This window comes from Notechis scutatus, chromosome 11 (genome assembly GCF_049901735.1).
Source record: "Notechis scutatus isolate UNSWTSFEM ecotype Mainland chromosome 11, rNotScu1.2, whole genome shotgun sequence".
Classification (NCBI taxonomy): domain Eukaryota; kingdom Metazoa; phylum Chordata; class Lepidosauria; order Squamata; family Elapidae; genus Notechis; species Notechis scutatus.
The window spans coordinates 19,630,261-19,649,227 of NC_142019.1; the positions used below are offsets into that span (position 1 = coordinate 19,630,261).

Genomic DNA, 18,967 nt, shown 5'->3' on the forward strand with positions numbered 1-18,967 from the left:
GAATCCTCCAAGCAGCCTCATTTCCAATTCTTCAGCGAAGGACAGTTCTAACAATAAGGGAACATAGTCTACAAACAATGAGAAAAACAGGGTATGTTTGGGTTATAAATATTCTTAAAATATGATGCTAAGAATGAATTTCTGCTAGAAATTCATAGCTTCTGGGGAAGCTATTGCAGCCTGGCTAAAAAGTGATTAACTAACTTCACACCTCAAGTTATTGGAAACTTGCTCATTTGCAAAGTTTAATGAACATAAAATGTAGACCAGCACAAAGCAGAATCATGATTTGTAACAATTCTCCCCTCCATTTGGGGGGAGGGGGTAGCTAACCTGTAACTACCTATATGAATGCTCCCGTTAATCTTGGTTCACACATCCAGAAATGCACGTGGAGCATCTACGACCCGACCCAATGCCACCGACCGTCTAGCTCAAGCACCTTCGGCCTGCCAGTTCAGTGGAAGGAAAAAGAGACTCAACCCAAGGATTTGGCATCCCAGACAAAGAATCTTCCTTTGTGTATCAGCATGGCCTTTAATAGAAACAGGTAGGCTTTTTTTTTCACCATTAAGCTATAGTTACCTTTTTAAAAACCAGATCAAAATTAACAATTAAAAAATAATCCATAAAATGTGGTATAAAAATTCTTTTTCATATGCTACATTACAAGGCAAGATCTTCTGCTACACAAATACGTAATTTCCTGTGTTTAATTTTATTCACTCCTTTAGTACAAAAAATGCCAGGAATGGCTCATCCCCCTCCCTGCTCCCTTCCCCACATACAATTTTTGCTCAGGCCAACAGGCTGAAACACGGATTGCCAAAAGCCACAGGAACCCCACTGTCCACCATCCCATAGAGAAACCATGTTCATCAGTAAACTTAAAAACAACCTGCATTTAAACATTATTATCCATTACTTTACTTTCATTGGAGTAAAAAAAAAGAAAAGAAATCCCAGCACAAGTTGCTATTATGTTTTTCTTGGGTCCCTGAGCGTTAACTGTTGTGTTCTCGAACACGCATCCTCTCCGTCTTTGGGTCTGAAGGCCGTTGGTGGACAAGGCATCCGGTTGCCCCAGCTGACAAGTGCTTTGAAAACAGCGACTTCTCCACTGCCGACGGGATCGGGAGAGAAGGGTCCAATTGGAGGCTCAAACCTGGCCCAGAGAGAAGACTCAACGCCAGAAGAACCACTTCACACACCCAGCAGAGGAAGCCATTTCACGGGGGACCCCTTTGCTCAGGCTGGTGACAAGGCTGGTAAGAGTTTCTCCAAGCCTATTTTCAAGGGGAGGGCAGGGAGGGAAAAGGATGGTAGCCACCACCAGAGTGGAAGCAAGACGGAAGCAGGACACAACGAGGGCAGGGCAAGGAAGCAGCAGCAGCAGCAGCAGGAAACAAGGGGGGCCACAACACGCTGCTGGCTAGCAGGCCAAGGAGGCGTCGGCATGAAGCTCCTCTCTTATCTACAGTTCCGACAAGTCTGACGGGGAAAGGAGGCCCGTGGCCCCTCCTGAATGCAAATCCAGGGTGTTAGCTGCCTTCTGGTCACAGGTGTGAGGACTAAGAACCAAGGGAAAGACAGACACAGACCAGCAGGGACAATGCGTGGCCCCTGATCAGAGCTGGACGGAGCTGATTCCCAATTCCTTCCAGAGTTATTATTCCAAGGCCGCCACAGAAGATCCACCCAGGTCATAAAGCCCTCCGGAGGGCATCGAAGGACTCCGCAGCTGCTCTCCTTTTCGTGTTCTTCTACAGGAGTCATAGCTACTCAGTAGATTACTTCGTAAACTGTGGCCTTCTTGTCACCCGAACCTGTGACAATGTATTTGTCATCTGCTGAAATATCACAGCTTAAAACGGAAGAAGATTCTTTTGACTTGATGGGGAAAATAAAAAGAAACAATCCCTTTTAGTTTTCACAGGGTCAGACAGCAATATCAGCAAGTCTCTTGCTGGTGCCTCTGCAACTATGTGCAGGCAGCAAGAGAACGGAGAACAGGCGTGCAGGTGGCTCTCTTTGCAAGAACATGGGGCAAGTTGCAGGCTGCTCAAGACTCGGAGGAGCCACGCCTGCTCCCCTGCCAGCCTTCCCCCAACCCAGGGGAAAGAAATCTCTCACCTGGAAGATGCTGGCTCCATAGGGAGTCCTCCAGGCATTGAGGAGGTTGTCTTTCCCAGTGCTCACAAACCACTTCCCTACGGACACAAACCGGGCATTAGCTTTCCCGACAAGGAAACAAGGCTGGAATGCGGAAAGCATCCTAGGTCCAAGGGACTTTCCTAACTCCCTGCCAGGGGACCCAGCCTCTTCCTGACTCCTATTCTCCCCCCCTTTTCTCAAAATGGGCAGGTCATGGAGTTCCCCTTACTGCTGCAGGGGTGAAAAGCTGCACACCTTCAGGAAATGCCTGGTCCCTCCCAGGTCTCCAGAAGCCTTTTCTGGGACCACCAACCTGCCGGGATCAATCCCTGCCACTGAACGGCATCCTCGCCCCAAGAGCCACTCACCACAATAGGCAAACTTCAGTGAGAGGACGCAGCTTTCGTGCAGGTGAAGCTGGTATTTGTCAGGCTTGGTGTGATGCAGCACTTCCACGTTGCTGCTCTCCAATCCCACTGCAAGCCACTCGCCGGTTGGGCAGTAGCCGAGCGAGAAGATCTGCAAAGAAGGCAAGGAGCAGCTCAATCCAAGGAGGAGAAAGAAGAGGGGAGGCTGGTTCTGCTGCCAGGACACACCCCTCCCGAAACCCAACCAGGGGCCTTAGTTTGCAAGGCAAAGCCAGTCTGAAGTAAGGAAGAACCCCTGGTTGGGTTTCGCGAATTTTAAATCCAACTCAGGCTGGGATTCCAGGAGCAAGTTTGGGAGCCGCCAAGGGCCACAGATCAGGCTCCTTTTGGTCCTAGAGCCCACCTCCACCAACCTGGTGCTTCTGGGTTGGTCCTTTTAGTTCTTCCTGCCTGCAAGGACTCAGGCTCAGAGGGGTTGGGCCTCTGGGGTGAAGACAAAGCTCACCTGAGAGGTGAAGTCATGTTGCTGTAGCTGCCTGCCTTCCCGAAGGTCCCAGGAGCGCACGGTGTTGTCCAAGCCCCCTGTCCAGAGTTTGGTGCCATCATGGGAGATGTCAATGCAGCTGGCGCCATCTGTGTGACCCTGGAACTGCCTTAGAAGGGAGCCAATGGATAAGATTAAGTCATCATGAAAATTAGAATCTCTCTCATAAAATGATGGAAAAATAGTCAAACGAATGTTTAATAATTGATATTACATAAGCACAAGCTAAATTAACAAGGTGAGAATTTATATAACTTGTGAGGAATGGTAAAAAAAGGATAGCACAAAAGATTGTAACCAACTGACACACTGTAGGTATATAATTGAAAGAGGGCTTTATGTTTTTATGTTTTGTTTGTATGTCTGTTGTAAAAAATACAAACTTTGTTTCAAAAAAAAAAAAAAAAGAAGGGAGCCAAGAATCGGCTCTTGTTTCTGGTTACTTGTGACATTTACAGAGCCACTCGATTCATTCCGGCCAGTCTGCCACACAAGCCCAATCACCTCCCCCACAAAAGATGGTATCAGGCAAGTACCGAAGGGGGCACCCCAGCGCCTGGGGAAAGGGGAGGCTCCCACTGCCAGGGCCCCAAGGTCAGGCCACACAAACTCCTGCAGGGGGGAAGTGACCCCACTGAGACAGGACCTTTATCCCAGGACTCCTTAGACGACCCTGTTTGACGGATGGGACCCTGGGCAGACAAAAAGGGAGACCCCAAAGGCTTGATTTATGCTTCAGTTGTACCCAGATGCCCACTGGTGACTGGCCCAACCCTGATACCCTGATGGCTCATAACCGCCCACATGGCTGCATTCTGCATTACTTCCAGCTCCTGGGGGGCTGCCCTGGGTGAAGCTGATGTTCAGCCCCAGGAGAGCCCAATGCCGCACTCCATGCACGAGTGGCTACCAGAAAGGAACCCTGGTCCAGAGGTGGGCACAACCGGCACCACACCAGAGGAACCTGGACAAAGCAGAATCTGGGGGTTCACGAGCCCAAATTCCTTCCCTTGCAATGATGAAAAACGCCTGGCTGACCCCCGAAGGAACTCTCGGGCATCTGGCTGGCAGACCGGAGAGCCAAGGCACGTAAGCAACGAGTCCTCGGTGCAAGGAAGGGCTGGAATAAGCAGCTCTTCTTGTCCCACCCGTTTGGCTTCTCCTCTTTTATTTCCTGAGAGACGTAATTTTGTTGTGCCAGACAGCGAGAAGCCGACTTCTAAACAAGAGGAGGCGGTCGCAGCCTGCACACCGTCCGTGCCAGCCACCCCTCAGCTCACCTAACCAAGGTCTGGTTGTGGAGATCCCAGACGGCAACGTTCCCATCGCTGCAGCAGGAGAAGCAGACTTTGGCATCTGGGCTGATGGCCAAGGCATAGCAGGCAGGGGCCGAGGAGGTCAGTTCGGCCTTGATCCTGGGGGTGGGGGAAGCCAGGTCCCAAATGGTGAGGGTGCTGGCCTCCCCCCCCACAATCAGCGTGCGCCCATCGGGAAGGAGTTTGCAGGAACGGATGTAGTTATCCCTGTTCTGGAGAGAGAGAGAAGCGGCCCCAGTCAACCGTGCAACAAGGAAAGCGACGGCCGGGCCCCTCCGAAAGGCCTGGGGGCCCCACCTGCTCCGACGGATTTGGGATTATAACTCTTCATGGAGACAGGAAGATCAGCATCATTAAATGTCTGCAAGGCTTTAACTTGATTATTTTTTAAAGCCACCCCCACCCGCCTCTCTCCCCCCTCCCGGAGCCCTGGCCTTGGCTTGCTCTACTTCGTGACCTCCCATCTGGCCTTCAGACTCTGACGTTCTGCCCCCCAAAGGCCACCCTGCCCATCCGGCTGCTGTAGGAAGAGTCAGGGGAGGACTTTCCTCCTCTGGCCACCCAGCCACGCTCGTCTCTGGGCGGCCAACGACCACTGCAACCACAATGATAAGAAACCAACCAACGCCGTCCGTGGAGCAGTTGCCAAAACTTGGAACCATCCCACGAAGGTGGGCTCACCCCACAGCCTGACCCAGGCGGGGCTCCAAGGAACCTCTGTGTGTTTAGCGCCTTCAGGAAGGCCAGCAAAGTCAGAGCATCCAAACCGCGTGAGGGGGGAAGGCCGCCCTTCCTTTCCCGGGAGGGGTCTCCTCTGCTGGATCTCATGGGACCAGCAGAAGCCATTGGAGGTGGGCAGCCCCACAAACCCCCCGGTTGGCAGCTCAGTCGGGGATGACCTGACTTCACAGGCCAGGTTCAGACAGCGGCCAGCCCTGCCCCTTACCAAGCAGTCTAGCTGGGAGACGGGGTTCTTGGTGCCCGGCTGGCTGATGTCCCAAATCTTCACGCAGCCCTTTCCCCCTGTGTACACGTGCCTGGTGGGGTTGCTGATAGTCACGGCACACACCACTTCGCCATGGCTCAGGGTGTTGATCTGACGGGCGTGGCGGGGGATGCCGGGGCCGGCAAGGGCATCGTGAGGAAACGGGACTGGCTGCATCTGCCCATCGGTGCTGACGTGAAAGGAGTACGCCCTAGGGAGAGGACGGGGGGTGGGGTGGGGGCAGAGGTGAGCCCTTTCCAACCACCGAATTAACCCCGACCCACAGACCAAGGGCCACCTCAGGCTCCAGCCTCAGACCCACGGATCAGTCTCAGGCTACCTTTGTGGCACTTGCCACATTTGGGAAGGCAAGTTCCCCCCCCCACACACACACTCCTTATTAAGTGGCCGTCTCTCTACAGAACAAGATTCAAGACTAAAAAAGTTTGAAGACTGGACCTGGGGACAAAGGCTGAGGGAGCAACTCACGGTTTGCCGCCAGGAATGGATGCCAGGCTGGAGGGCAGGACAGGAGTCCTCACTGGGGGGTGGGGGTCAAACCCAACCTAGAAATGAGAGTTTTAAAGGCCCTCCATAAAAGGGTAGAAGCCCCGATTCCCACCTCCAGGAAAGGATTCAGGGACAGCCCCCCTTTCTGACCCCAGGGACCCCCAACCCCTGGCCTTTCAGCCCCAGCGGTCAGAGGCCACAGAGGCAGAAGGACATGGAAGAGGGCAGGTCCTCCACTCAAAGGCTCCTAAGAGGCCACACGGAGGACGCAGGGCACAGGCGCCATTCCCCTGCAGGGGGTTGTTTTCATTGCAGGACATCTTGACGTCCACCAAGAAAGCCTTCGGCCAGATCCCTTGGTCCTAAAACTAGGTCTCCCCTCAGGGTGAGGGGCTGGCCGTCGTTCAGACCCAGCAACCCCTCATAGCCTGATTGGGGCCTGGGGGGACCCCCTCCTTGAGCTGCTCTGGCCCTGGAGGTAAGCCACAGCCACCAGTCCCTTCTGCGGCCCTCAGGCCGCTTCCCAGGAGGCGGAGAAGTCCCAGGCCGGCCCTCCTTCGGACTTGCAAAGCTGCGTGAGATGCTTGTGAAGGTGCTTGGAAGGTCTGGTTCCTACCAAGTGGGATTAAAAGGCAGCGTAAAGGACCCGGGGAGGCAAAACCAACGCCTTCAAAAGTCTTACGCCACCCAGCCTGAAATGAAGTGAGCATCCTTCCTTTTCTATAGAGTGGATAGAGGTCAGATCAAAGGGGTTGGGTAAACGGAGCTGAAGAAGTCCATAAACTGTGTGCCTGTTTTGTAAGATGGGGGGGGACTATTATTCTTGAAATGTATTTATTGGTATTCCCCCTTTTTTTCACTGGAACAATTCAGGCCTCTGGTTTTCTCCCCCTTTTTATGCACACTCTTCCGGAAGGCGCTGAAGCCTTGGTGCTGCCAGCGGGCCTGGGGAACCCAGAGCGGGAGGGGGGTGATTTTATTATGTTATATTCATATATTTGATTCTCTTTTATTAGTTTTATATGGTTTTAAATGTGGTTTTACATTCTATAGTAAGCCGCCCTGAGTCGCCATGTGCGAATAGGCAGCAATATACATTGAATAAATAAATTAATTTCTTTTCCTTTTTGGCCCTGTCTAGTTTTACTTTCCTTTGTGTGTCCCCCTTTTGGTTGTTGTATTTTAACAATGAAAAATAAAAAAAATATTGAAAGAAAGCAAGAAAGGAGTGTGCTTCCTTCCTCCAGGGTGACCGCCTGCTTCTCCCTCCCTCCCCCCGTATAGATATAGGAGCTTAAAGGTCTACGTACAGCTCCAAAGCTCACCATGGGTGACCGGCCATAGGCAACGGCAGCGGCTGTCATTTGAGGGGGGATGTTGTGCAATCCTGCATAGGCCCCAGGGCTGGCAAGGGAGCCATTCATCTCGTGAGGCCCCATCATGGCGAAGGGGGCAGCATAAGAGCTGGTGAGGGAGACGGGCGTCCTTAAGGCAGATGCTAGAAAGAGTCAAAGAATAAGCAAACAATCCAAAACGAAATGCAAGATTGGGCCATCAAACGGAGCACCAGAAACGAGGCTGCTACCATCCTTTGTCCAAAGTCCTAACGGGAGGCTCCTGCAGAGGGCAAGGAACCGCAGCTCTAACTGGCAGGGAAGCCAAACTGGGCCAGGGTGCAAGGATAAATTCTGAGCAGCAAGAGAGCTAATGAGTCCCAGACCGGCTGAGACAGGAGTTGATGGAGCCCCTGGAGGCTCTGAAAGGGAGACTAGAAGGGGATGGAATGGCTGGTGTTCTTGTCCTGGGCCTAGAGGATCCCTTCCTGCCTGCCATCCAAACTTCTCCCTCCGTCTTGGGGTGCAAGCCCCCCCCAGCCCCCCCCCCCCAAGGGGACCGAGGCCAAACACAACCTACCCAGGGGGTCCATTCCAGGGGGCTTGCCTGGCACCGGTCGGAGGCCCGGGGTGCTGCTCGTCCCAGGGGTCGCTACTTCGCTCCTTGGCGTGGGAGGGTTGGACTTCAAACCAGGCGTGGAGGATTTATCCTTCTGATTCAAAAAAGATTTGGGGGAAGGTTGGACCATTCCTGTTCCATTTAAACATTGTTCGTTTTAAGTAAGGACAAAATAAAGGGTTGCCTTTCCATCTTAAAATCAATTCAAAAATTCACTCTCTTTTAACAGGATGCAAAAATTGTAAAACACCTTAGATTTTGTGTTAAATTTATATTTTACCAACAAAGAAATAAAGGGAGACTAGTATAGATCTACCATATTTTTCAGACTATAAGACACTCCGAAGTATAAGACGCTTTACCAGCTTTTGAGGAGGAAGACAAGAAAACAAAATCGGCCTCCCAGCCATTTGCCTCCTTGCAGCAAACAGCAAACAGCCTGATCAGCTTCAGCGCAGCCTGATTAGCACAAGCAGCTGATTGGCGGTTGGATCAGCCTCCCAACGATCAGCTGTTTCAGGCTGCAGGGATCACCATCGCCTATTGCCACTTCCGCTCACCCTGCAGCCTGAAACAGCTGATCGTTGGGAGGCTGATCCAACCGCCAATCAGCTGCTCCTGCTAAATCAGGCTGTGCTGAAGCTGACCAGGCTGTTTGCTGCAAGGAGGCAAATGGCTGGGAGGCAGAGGCCGAAGGGTGGGGGCTGGCGGGGGGGCGGGGCTTTGGCAACTTTCACTTTTTTCCCCTTGTTTTCCTCCCCAAAAGCTAGGCGCGTCCTATAGTGCGGAGTATCTTGTACTCCGAAAAATACGGTACTTCAAAATAGTTGGAGTTTCCCATTCTAGTGCCGAACGAAGATACTTTACATCAGGCATGTTCGTTAGTCATTAGATACAGAGAAAGGGAGCTTCATTTGGACAGTTGGTTCATTGCGGCTCCTTCTTACGCCTGGCTCTCCTAATCCCCTTGGAGGGGAGATGGGCAGTGGAAAATTTTAATTAATAAATAAATAATCACAAAATTGAGCCGGTCAGAGTTAGCCCAAAACACAGTTAATCTTTTCCAACGAAACTTCTGGGGTTGCCCCGTTGTCTGACCCTTCTCCCCCCATCATTGGGGAAAAACCTGGAGCAACAAGATGCGGCTGGCTTGGGATCAGGTCAGCTTCAACGGCCTATAAGGTCCGTTGGGCAAGAACAGCCCCCCCCCCCCTTTGACCCTGGACCCTTGTAGGCCAAGCCCAAGCCCCCCATGCAGAGGAGCTGGCGGTGTTCCAGGAGACAGAGACCCCCCACACCTGTGGGAATGGAGTTCCCCCCAAGGACGGGGCCGATCCTGCTGTGGCTTACGTGGTCCTTGGCCTTGGAAGAGGGGGTGCTGCTGGAGGAGGCGACGGAGGCAGGGCTGTTTGGGGCGTCCTTCTTCAGTCCGCGGCCTTTATCCAGCCCATTCTCCAGAGGTGAGTGGGCAGGGCTCAGCCGGGGGGTTGCCGGATCCTGGCAACAAAAGCAAGCGCTCACCACAAGCAGCTCTCCGGGGCCCCTTCCCCTAACTCGAGAGGGCGCAAGTGCAGATCCAGACCCAGCTGAGCTGCCTAGAGAGGGCCCTGACCACGCAAGAGAAATCGCAAGCCTGCTTCTCCTCAGCAGCCTCCGTGGGGTGGATCCCCTGCCCTGGTTCCCTGGCATTGCCCACCCTCTGCAGATGCCGCCACCGCCGCCGCTCTTCTGGGGAACGGGCTGCAGCGCCCGGGGCAAGAGAGGGCCACCGCCAGGCCTACCTCATTGGAGACATCGACCACCAGGTCATCACTCTTGTCGCCATCACTGTCCTGAAACAGGAAACCATTGAGGGCTGTAAAAGGAAGCGAGGCCCAGGACCAGTCCTCTAGCTGCTCCGGCTGCACCTCCTACGCACCCCTCGCCCGCCCACCCCTGCCACAGCCATGCCTCTTTAGCAACACTGCTCCCAAGCGGCCAGTGGGAAGCTCCCTGGGCTGGGATTCAGAGCCCTCCTTGACAAGAGCAACGGGTGGTGACCCCAAAAGACAAGCGGGCCAGAAGACTCACGTAGCGGCTCAAGCCCTCCTTCTCCTCCGCCTTCCGCTTCTTGGGCTCAATGCCGGCGTAGTCGGGGCAGCCCCTGTGCTTCTCGCTGGCTCGCAGGCTCTCCAGCGGGGAAGGGGAGGCGTTCTGGGGAGGCAGGAGGAAATGCCAGTGATTAATCAGACTGCAGGTCCAGAAAGGATTTCCCATCAGGAATCCTTCTGGCCGTGGCAAGAAGGAGTGAGTACACAATATTTAAATTTTGAGGTTAGGAATTAGCACAAAGCATCACAAGAACAAATCCCCCAAGAGATTCTTCTGACCAAACACAGGGGAGGAGGCCAAGTGAGGCGCTTCCCAGCCGCCAAGAAAGAGGCCTTTGAATTTTATCAGATGCTTGGAACATCATGGACACCAATCTCCAACATGAAGAAGGATTAAAGCTTTTTTTAAAAAAGAAAAGAAAAGAAACGTCCCTTCTGGATCCAGGCAGAAGAGAAAAGATCCCGATGGCTTCCACTTCCGTTCTAGGACAGAGGCCTGGCATGGGGGAGGCCTGGCTTCCACTCCGCCCTCGGCCCTCGGAACTTGCTAGGGGATTGTGGGCAGGCCAGCCACTCACTCTCTGTCATGCTCTGCACGCTACCGTGAGTGTTTGAATGGGAGGCAGTTGGTCCATTTTAGCACAGAAACAACCCAATGGCCACAATGTGCTTCCCCTTGATCCAGCCGAAACTGTAGGAAATGGGAGGGAAAAGGACCCAAGGAAAAGGAGGAGACAATGGGGCCTGGTCTTCATTAGGGATCCTGCTGCTGCTGCTGCTGCTGAGGCCTAAAACTACTTCAGCCACCAGGGAGGCTCCCCAAGAACGGACAGGGAGCGGGGAGGCCACGCACTCTCCCCAGGAATCAACCGCCAGACATTTGGGGTCTACCTAGATGAAGAGGGGATGGAGACAGGCAGCCAGTTTCAGAAGACAGACAACCAATAAAGCGATCCAAGGTCAAAAATGGAGTTGGGAAAAGGGGACACTTACCGCACTGGAGTCACGGTCTTTCCAGAATGCAGCCCAAGTCGCAGCAATGGGGAGAAAAGGCAAGAAAGCGGGCAGGAGAGAAACAAGGATAAAAGAGAACATCAGTCTTGCAAAGTGGGTCTTTTCTGCTTTGGCTCAATAAAAGCTCCATTTTGGCTTTTGTTCTGAAGAAGCAACCAGGCCCAGATAAAAAATAATGGGGAGGAAGGCGGGCAGCAATGCAACAGCTTTGCACACACCTGGAAGAAGTGGGAGAAGCCAGTGCAACGTTTGCGCTGCTGGGGGGAGGGGGGGTAGAACTCTGGGGAGGGGGGAACTGGGTGACCCTTAGCCCCCTCCCTCCCCAAGAGCCTCCAGAGACCCAAAAGCAAGAGGCTGGCAGGCCGAAGGGTCAAGGAGGAAGCCAGCTTGCATGTCCTCACCTCGGTGGTCCAGATCGTGTGAATGCTTCTCATCTTTCACAGCCAAGTGGCTGCCGAGGGCCCCAAGGGCCAAGAGCCCCGAACTGCTCCCTGTGACAGGGGGGATACCTGGGGGTGGCAGGCCTGATGGGTGAGGCGGAAGCTGTACCTGGGGCCCATGAGGGGCATGGGACAGGTGCTGGGCCTGGAGCTGCTGCTGCTGCAAAAAAGCCAGGAGTGAGAAACATCAGGAATCCAAACCCAGCACAAAACCACCTGCAGAACCACTGAAGAAAGAGCTACAGTGGAATCCAAGTGAATTGGGAGCACTTTAGGAAAGTGACCACTTTAAGTCTAGAATTTAGGACTTCCTGGAGCTTCAGCAAAAGGTCTTAGAAAACATGCAAATCATCAGATCTGTTGCGTTCATTCAATTTCAGGGTAGGAGTTTTTTCAGCATTAGTAAAATATTATTACTTCAACAGACCATCTAGATTTCTACCTAAGACAGCATTAAAGAGGGTCTGGGAAAAAGAGACCACTGAGAAGAGCTGGACATTGCAGCAGGAGCAAAAGGCTGCAGCAAAACCTTTCGCCAGGCACATCAGTTTGTCAAACATCTTAAGACTGAACGGTATCCTATATCTCAAACACAAAGAGCTGCAGCAAAGGCCAGCCCTGTGGATCCACGAGCTCTTGGCTGCTCCACAAAACAAGCAGGGAGGGAGCAGGGTGGGAAGGCCTCCGTCCCGGGGAACCTTCCTGACTCCCAGGCCCAGCAAGGCCCTTCAAGCAAGACCCCAAAGCAGGACTTCCCAGAACGGAGGCAAAGATTCGAGCGAACACAGGGGACAGTCAGAATGGCCGCCTGCTCGCCCTTCTCCGGCAGCCTCCTCCCTTCCAAGCCCCCTCGGAGAGACGCCCACTTTCACTAGGCAGGAAAGCCGAGGCAGACAAGCCCGAGGGCAGCAGAAGGGCCGATGGTTTGGGGACAATGTCTAATTAGAAGACGAGAACAGTCACCTCAGTGGGATGAATGGGAAGTCCTAGGAATCTCACCGAGGCCTCTGACCAAATCTAGAGAACTTAATATTAGGCTGCATGTATGTATTTAACGCAATGCTCTGGGGGAATTTCCATTAACCCCATGACTGCTGGAGGAGGACAGATTTTCGAGATGTGCTGTTGGACAGTCAGGGAACAAAAGCCACAAGCAGCATCTCCCTTGCCGCTGCAACAGCAGACAGCTGGTAACCCAAAGCTGATGATGCTTCCTGTGTCCGCATTTTAACTGGCCCATCACCTTCGCTGGCTAAAGAAGCACCTGTCCTCTTCTTTCACCCACGTGCCCTTTCTAGAAGTCCTGCAAAGGGAGGAGGCCCACAAGCCAGCCAGCCAGCTGACTCTCTCATGCTACCACCAGAGGGATGGGAGAATAGAACAGATTCAGAAAATAGCTGGAAGGGATCTTGGAGGTCTTCTAGTCCAACCCCTGCTCTGGCATGAGAACCTATACCATTTCAGGCAAATGACTGCCCAATCTCTTCTTAAAAACGTCCAGTGATGGACTGCCCACGATTTCTGGAAGCAAGCTGTCCCACTAGCTAATTGACTTTACTGTTTGGAAGTTTCTCCATAAGTTCAGATTGCTTTTCTCTTTGATTAGTTTCCAATCATTGTTTCCTGTCCTGCTCTCTGGTGCTTTGGAGAATAATTTGACCCCCTCTTCTTTGTGGCATTACCTCAGATATTGGAGTCCTGCTATCATGACACCCCTAATTCTTCTTTTTTCTAGAATACTCAAACCCCAATCCTGCAGCCATTCTTCATATGTCTTAATCTTCAGGCCTTTGATCATCTTAGTTCCTCAACTTTTTCCAAAGCCTCAGCATCTTTTTTGTAGTGTGGTGACCAAAATTGGCTGCAGTATTCCAGATGTGGTCTTCCTAGGGATTTATGAAGTGGTACTAATACTTCAAGTGATCCTGATTCTGTGCCTCTGTTTATACAGCCCAGGATCGTATTAGCCTTTTTGGCGGCAGCTGCACCCGGCTGGCTTCTCCACTAGGACTCCAAGGTCCTTCTCACAGTTACTGTTTTTGAGCCAGGTCTCGCCTAATGTGTACTTATACCTTTGATTTTTCCGTCCTAAATGTAAAACTTTGCTTTTCTCCACACTGAAATTCATTTTCTTGGATGGAGCCCATTGTTCAAGTTTGTCAAGATCTTTCTGGAGCCTGAGTTTGTCTTCTGGGACGTGGACTATTCCTGCCAGATTGGTGTCATCTGCAGATCTGATGAGTCCCCCTTCTATTCCCTCATTTATGCCGCCCTTCTGCCTCGGTTCATGGCAGCAACAGAAGCCGAGTGAGGGCCCTCAATGTGAGGTAATCACAACTCCACCTACCCCAATGATGGCATTCAGCTCCGTCATGGTCACCTGCTTGGCCCGCTCAACTGCCTGAGCCACTTGCTGCTGGTGCTGTGGAAAGACAGGCAGAAAGAGGGAAGCCGTTCAGAAGTCAGCCAAGCCCCAGGAGACGCCCGGAGCTCTTGCCCCAAGAGAAGGCGCTCCGATTCTCAAGCCTTGGGTGTCTGGGGTGTCCTTGCTCGGTCATGAAGAAAATGGCCCTTAACAGGCAGGCAGGCAGGGAAGATCGGTGCCCTTAACAGGCAGACTGGTGGGGAGGGACGAGGGGAACCAGTCACAGATTCTCCAATATGGCAGCTCAATTACTGACTTAGAGAGTGGAAAAAATGAGCCAGACTTGGCAAGAGAAAAAGTAATTAGTGCATTGTAGGCCATAATTGGCTCAAGCCAATCGCATCTAGTGGGCAAGTCTTGGAAACCGCAATCTTCGGGAAAAGGAGGCATAAACACCACCAGCAAAGAAGGAAGGGGCTGGAGGGGGCAGGGAGGCAACCGATGCCACACAAAGGGAAGTGGGTTTCCCGCAGCTAAGAAGTTGGCAGGTGGGCTCTCTGGGTCTTTGCCCCACCCACGCCACATTCAGGAAAACCAGGCTATTAAGGGGCACACTGAAACCAGGCTGCCATCTGGCCTGGCACAGGAAAGAGACCACAATGGCAGGCGCAGGCAGTTTTGCAAGCAGGTGGCCTTAGAAGAAGGGAAAGTGTTTCAAAGTACTTAGGTGCAGAAGGGAAAGGGGCCGACACTTGTCTCCAGGTGAAAGCAAAACGGTGCCACAGGCCTGCTCCTGCCATGTTCCTTAGGGGTGCCCAGGTCAGATGCAGGAGGCAGACTTTGACAGTGGGGCCTGTGGAGGGGCATCCCAAGTATGGCTTAGACCAGGGGTGTCAAACTCAAGGCCCGGCGAAAGACTGGCCTGCGGTGCCTCTGCCAGCCAAAACAGAACCCCCGGCTGGGCTGCCCACAGCCCTCTGGAGCTCTGTTGTCATTGGCAGAGGGCTACTTCCAGGAGGCCGTTGCAGCCGAAAACGGAGCTCAGGAGCCTGTTTCCTCTGGCCGGGGGCTCGGGCCACCACAGGCACCCCTGACACGAGGGATGTCGAGCTGACCACGCCCACTCTGGCCCTCCGAGGTAAAATACAGTCCCGATGCGGCCTTCAATGAAGTCGAGTTTGACACCCCTGGCTTAGACTTTCCGCCTCTCCCCACATTCCAAAGGGCATCTTACCTCTTGTGACAGAAAAGGCATGATCTGGGCGAGAATCGTGTTCAGCCTCTTGGCAATCTCTGTCTAAAAGTGCGAGGAGAGAGAGGAAAGAGAGAATGAGTCAACCGACTGTCATTGGGGACTGTCTTTTTCAGAAGAAAATTCATTTGAAACCAGCATTTATAGAGGAGACTCTGCAAGTACTTGAAAAACAAGACCTTCTTTCATCGCCACAATGGAGTCAAACTTCAATGAGCCAAACCTGGGATGGCGCATCAAGTCCAGCTGCAGACCCCAGAAGCTAAACAATGTGCAAGCACCTGCACCCCTCTGCCCTCAGCCCCCCCCAACCCCCCCCACCGCAGCTGGGCACAGGCCTTCTTCATTCAAGGAGGCGGCCTACAGCTCTGATGAAGTACCGTCCTTGAACCCATGTTGGAGGAGCAGAGCTCTGCTGGAATAACATCATGCTCCATATTACTCCTGGGGTTGCCTTCCGGGTTTCAAATTGGCCAAAAGGCCCACGGGCAGCCATCTCCCCCTGCTCCCTGGGCCTGCCAAGGGCTCCTGTGGGAGACGTTTGCCTCCTGCTCAGCCTCTGCCAGCTGCCCGACCACAACGGGAGACAAAAGCTAACCGTTGGTCAAGATTGGGACATCTTCACCAGGAAAACGGCAGGAACTCAACTGGTTCAGAGACTCCGTGTAGTTTGATCTCTTCCTCTCCTCCCCGAAAGCAGAACCCTTGTGCGTCTGTGGATTGCTCTGCAAAGCCATTAGGGGGGGAAGTGTTTTCCCAGATGCAGAGAGCAAGCCCTTGCCAGGTGCCCGACTGCCTTTCGATCCCCAAAGTCAGCCCTCAAGGCAGCCAGATCACTACAAACAGTGTTCCACCTTTAAGCAGTTAGAGGCAGCCTAAACAATTAACAGCTCCACAAGCTGAAACTGCGACAGAAAAGCACCCAAAGGCCTCCAATCCATCCGTTTCTCAGAAGGATTCAGACACCCTTCCCCAAAGGGGGTGATTTTCCCGATAGGTTTGGGAGATGCCTCCCCCTCCTCTCAGACTGAAGGAAGACTCGGGCGCCAAAGCCAGAGGAGTCCTGAACAGGCACCTTCCTTGGATCACGAGCCTCGTCCCAAATGGACCTTCATTCGCCACCCTCTGGTTTCCATGGCAACCATACCCACCTAATCCCCATCCCAGGACCACCAATTGCTCTTGGACAGACTGCAGGGAGCTGCAGAATCACTGGCTCAGCCAGGTCATTAAGCCGCGTCCACTCGGTCTGCCAAACCCTGGGAGGTCAGGTTGGGAAGGGGCGAGGAGGAGGAACAGGTGGGCCCACCTCCAGCACCTTGATGCCAGGTGGCTCTTGCTCCCTTGGGAGTCAGCTCTTCAAGTGATGGCTCTTTCTGCAGAGACACCTTCCAGCCCCAGCCAAATCCGGCGTCACCAGGAGGAAGGACCCCCAGAGACACGAGAAAGAGCTTCAGGGTCTCCAGCACCTCCTCCTGGACACACATCTGGAAATCCAGGGCAACTTGCTCCCTGCCAGCCCAAGAGTACAGCTTTGCAGTTGTCGTTTAATGCCAGATTGAACGCCAGTTGTCCTTTCAAAGGCTCAGACCAAACATATGACTCTTGCCTACAGGATGGGCCACCCCAAAAGGAACAGGAGCTTCACAACAAGGGCTACACGACACACGATTACAGTGCAACTGTCGAGATTGAACCGTTTTGCTTCTTTCAAACCTTAAATGCTTTTCAACCTGCCCATGAACTGGGGGCGAGGGAAGGGGGAAGCGGAGAATGCGCAGAATGGATGCAGAGATCGGGAGAGCCTGGAAGCCATCAAGGTCACTCGCGGCAGGTGCTTGAGAAAGGGACGGACGGTTCCCGTAACAGGAGGGCGTCTCATAATTGGACAATGCGACCACCCAGGGGTGGGGAGAAGGAGAAAGTATTGTTTAACAGGGCAAGCATCTACGCTAGAATTCAGAGCTTTCTTCAGTGCTAACATGGTGCATCCAATAAAGATTTATTTTGGGGAATTCAATTCTCCTGAGAGTGTTTCCCTTTTTTGGGTTCACTAATTGGACAGTTGACAGAAACCTGTAAGCTTTGCCAGTACCTGAAAAAAAACGTTGAGAAAACATCCTCTTAAACCACACCAGTGACCAAATCCAGCTTTCTTTTGGAAACCCTCATCCAGAGCACCACATATATGGCACCTCACAGAGTGCAATGCATTAGCTTGTTGTCGTGCTTCCGTCAGGGCTCTCACACTCGTGGCCCGGATGTGTCACATGCTGGCCACACCCACGGCCGGTTTAGCCAAGGGGAAAAAGTATTTTGTCTTACCCCTGATTTTTATCCCTTAGGCACCCATTAAGAATGCGGGTTCTTTTTCCTCCAGGGCACCGATGCCTCTTCCCTGCTCTTTAGCAAAGCAACCTCCTGTCCCCAGGACGGTTTTTCTTCTGGACGAAACCTGTTTCACCCTTTGGGACTTGAAGACCATGAGTTTCTAGCTCCAGCCACGCAAGACGCTCCTCCGTGTCTGCTGAGATCACCCCCCTGCCCCACCTGACAGAGGAGGCTGCCAATTCCAGCTACCGAATGTCCTTTCTTTGAACTTATCTATCCTCACCCTTCCGATCAGTGATACTCTGGCCACTTGCTGCTTCAGGCTTTCCTCGTGCCAAGTACAAACCTGTGAGCCAGAGGAAGAGGTGGGCTCCTTAAATTCCCTGATCAATTCCAGTCCAAAGACCCATGCTATTCCTCTATAGTCAGAAGAAAACAGCTACAACCACCCACACTGGGCAACGATAGAGTGGAACAGTCCAGGGTTTGCTAAAGCATTTTGGATAGATGGCCGTTCAGTTTCTGCCTGAAGGTCTCCAATGAAGGGGAACCTCTGAAGACGGCCTTCTCTTTAGCCGACAGAACAAACCTTCCTCACAACCCTCCTTGCCTTGGCGGCCCTTCTCGGAATGGAAGTCTCTCTGGCAGGACCTTGGCGACTGAAAGCAACCGAGGTGTTATTTCCTGGGTCTTCTCCTCCCCCCCCAGGAACTCCTCCTCCTTTCTGTACACAGCAGCCACTCCAGCCCACCTACCCTCTGTTCAAGCCTGCTCTCTCCCTGGTCCTAGAGCCCCCAAGGCCCAGTACAGTTTAGCCCCCTGCATTTCTCACCCATCTTCCCCTAGTTGCGCCACAGGCCTGACCGGCCAGGTGCTGCTCAGGAAGACGGCCTGGTCCCTGGGCTACCAGACGCTGAGGGGAACTGAAGCTTCTCACCTCTGCTGGGAATACTGGCTCCTCCTCCAAGGCCTTTGTGGTGGCTTCTGTTCACTGCCAATTTCCCAACAAATCTCAGAGTTAAGAGAGACGCAACCACCTACCCAAGTGCCTCCAGGATTTGCTGAAAGCAGAATATGGTCTCTCTAAGCAGATGAACGTAAGTCCTTGAGCATCGGCAGTTCTCACTCAGGCAGACAATTAGGGGCACCCGTTCAAGTGCTCTCTACTCTCAGGCCCTCCCTGGCCTGTTGAAAGCTATTTGTGGTTGCAAGTCATCATTAGCGAGGTTGGAGAACCTGCTGATGAGAATTACTCACAGAGAGGAGTCTGCATGCAGGCACAAGCAGAAGCTCTGGAGTTACCAATTGCAAAGGGCAAAGAGGACCAATGTGGGAACAAAAATGAGAAAATCAGGCCTAGATCAGTGTGTGGCTTGAGGCCGCGGATCTGCAAGGATAGGATTTCGAAGAGCAGGCACAGGGAAGGGAGAAGGAGGCTATCCGAAAGGAAGATGCACCCCTGGCAGATTGTGAGAGGCATAGGACGGGTGGGCTGCCCATATGGGAAGGGCACATTTGCACAATTTTAGAACCTTTAAGGTGGAGTTGACCTTTGTTAAAGGATTCTTCATATTTGATATAATGCATGTCAACATCCCCGCTCCTGTGCAGTCGAAGCCCCTAGCTTGGTAGCTCTTTAATCGGC

At 52.8% G+C, this 18,967-nt stretch overlaps 1 protein-coding gene across 11 annotated transcripts in view; it reads right to left on the minus strand.

Annotated features, from left to right (window-relative positions):
• Window positions 1–513: 513 nt before the first annotated feature.
• TLE3 (TLE family member 3, transcriptional corepressor) overlaps window positions 514–18,967 on the minus strand; it is a 28,062-nt gene continuing 9,608 nt past the window's right edge. The window contains exons 5-20 of one of the 11 annotated variants that reach the window (XM_087973012.1): window positions 14,974–15,036; window positions 13,722–13,796; window positions 11,336–11,531; window positions 10,914–10,930; window positions 9,901–10,023; window positions 9,612–9,662; window positions 9,181–9,327; window positions 7,792–7,921; window positions 7,203–7,375; window positions 5,857–5,933; window positions 5,329–5,578; window positions 4,347–4,594; window positions 3,028–3,175; window positions 2,523–2,673; window positions 2,134–2,210; window positions 514–1,890 (exon numbers count right to left, since the gene is read on the minus strand). In XM_087973012.1, the coding sequence (XP_087829138.1) occupies window positions 1,783–1,890; window positions 2,134–2,210; window positions 2,523–2,673; window positions 3,028–3,175; window positions 4,347–4,594; window positions 5,329–5,578; window positions 5,857–5,933; window positions 7,203–7,375; window positions 7,792–7,921; window positions 9,181–9,327; window positions 9,612–9,662; window positions 9,901–10,023; window positions 10,914–10,930; window positions 11,336–11,531; window positions 13,722–13,796; window positions 14,974–15,036 (2,034 nt within the window). In that variant the 3' untranslated portion in view covers window positions 514–1,782. Of the gene's footprint in view, window positions 1,891–2,133; window positions 2,211–2,522; window positions 2,674–3,027; window positions 3,176–4,346; window positions 4,595–5,328; window positions 5,579–5,856; window positions 5,934–7,187; window positions 7,376–7,791; window positions 7,925–9,180; window positions 9,328–9,611; window positions 9,663–9,900; window positions 10,024–10,913; window positions 10,931–11,335; window positions 11,535–13,712; window positions 13,797–14,973; window positions 15,037–18,967 lie in introns of all 11 variants that reach the window. The other 10 variants (XM_087973010.1, XM_087973009.1, XM_087973007.1 and 7 more) reach the window with 10 other exon arrangements.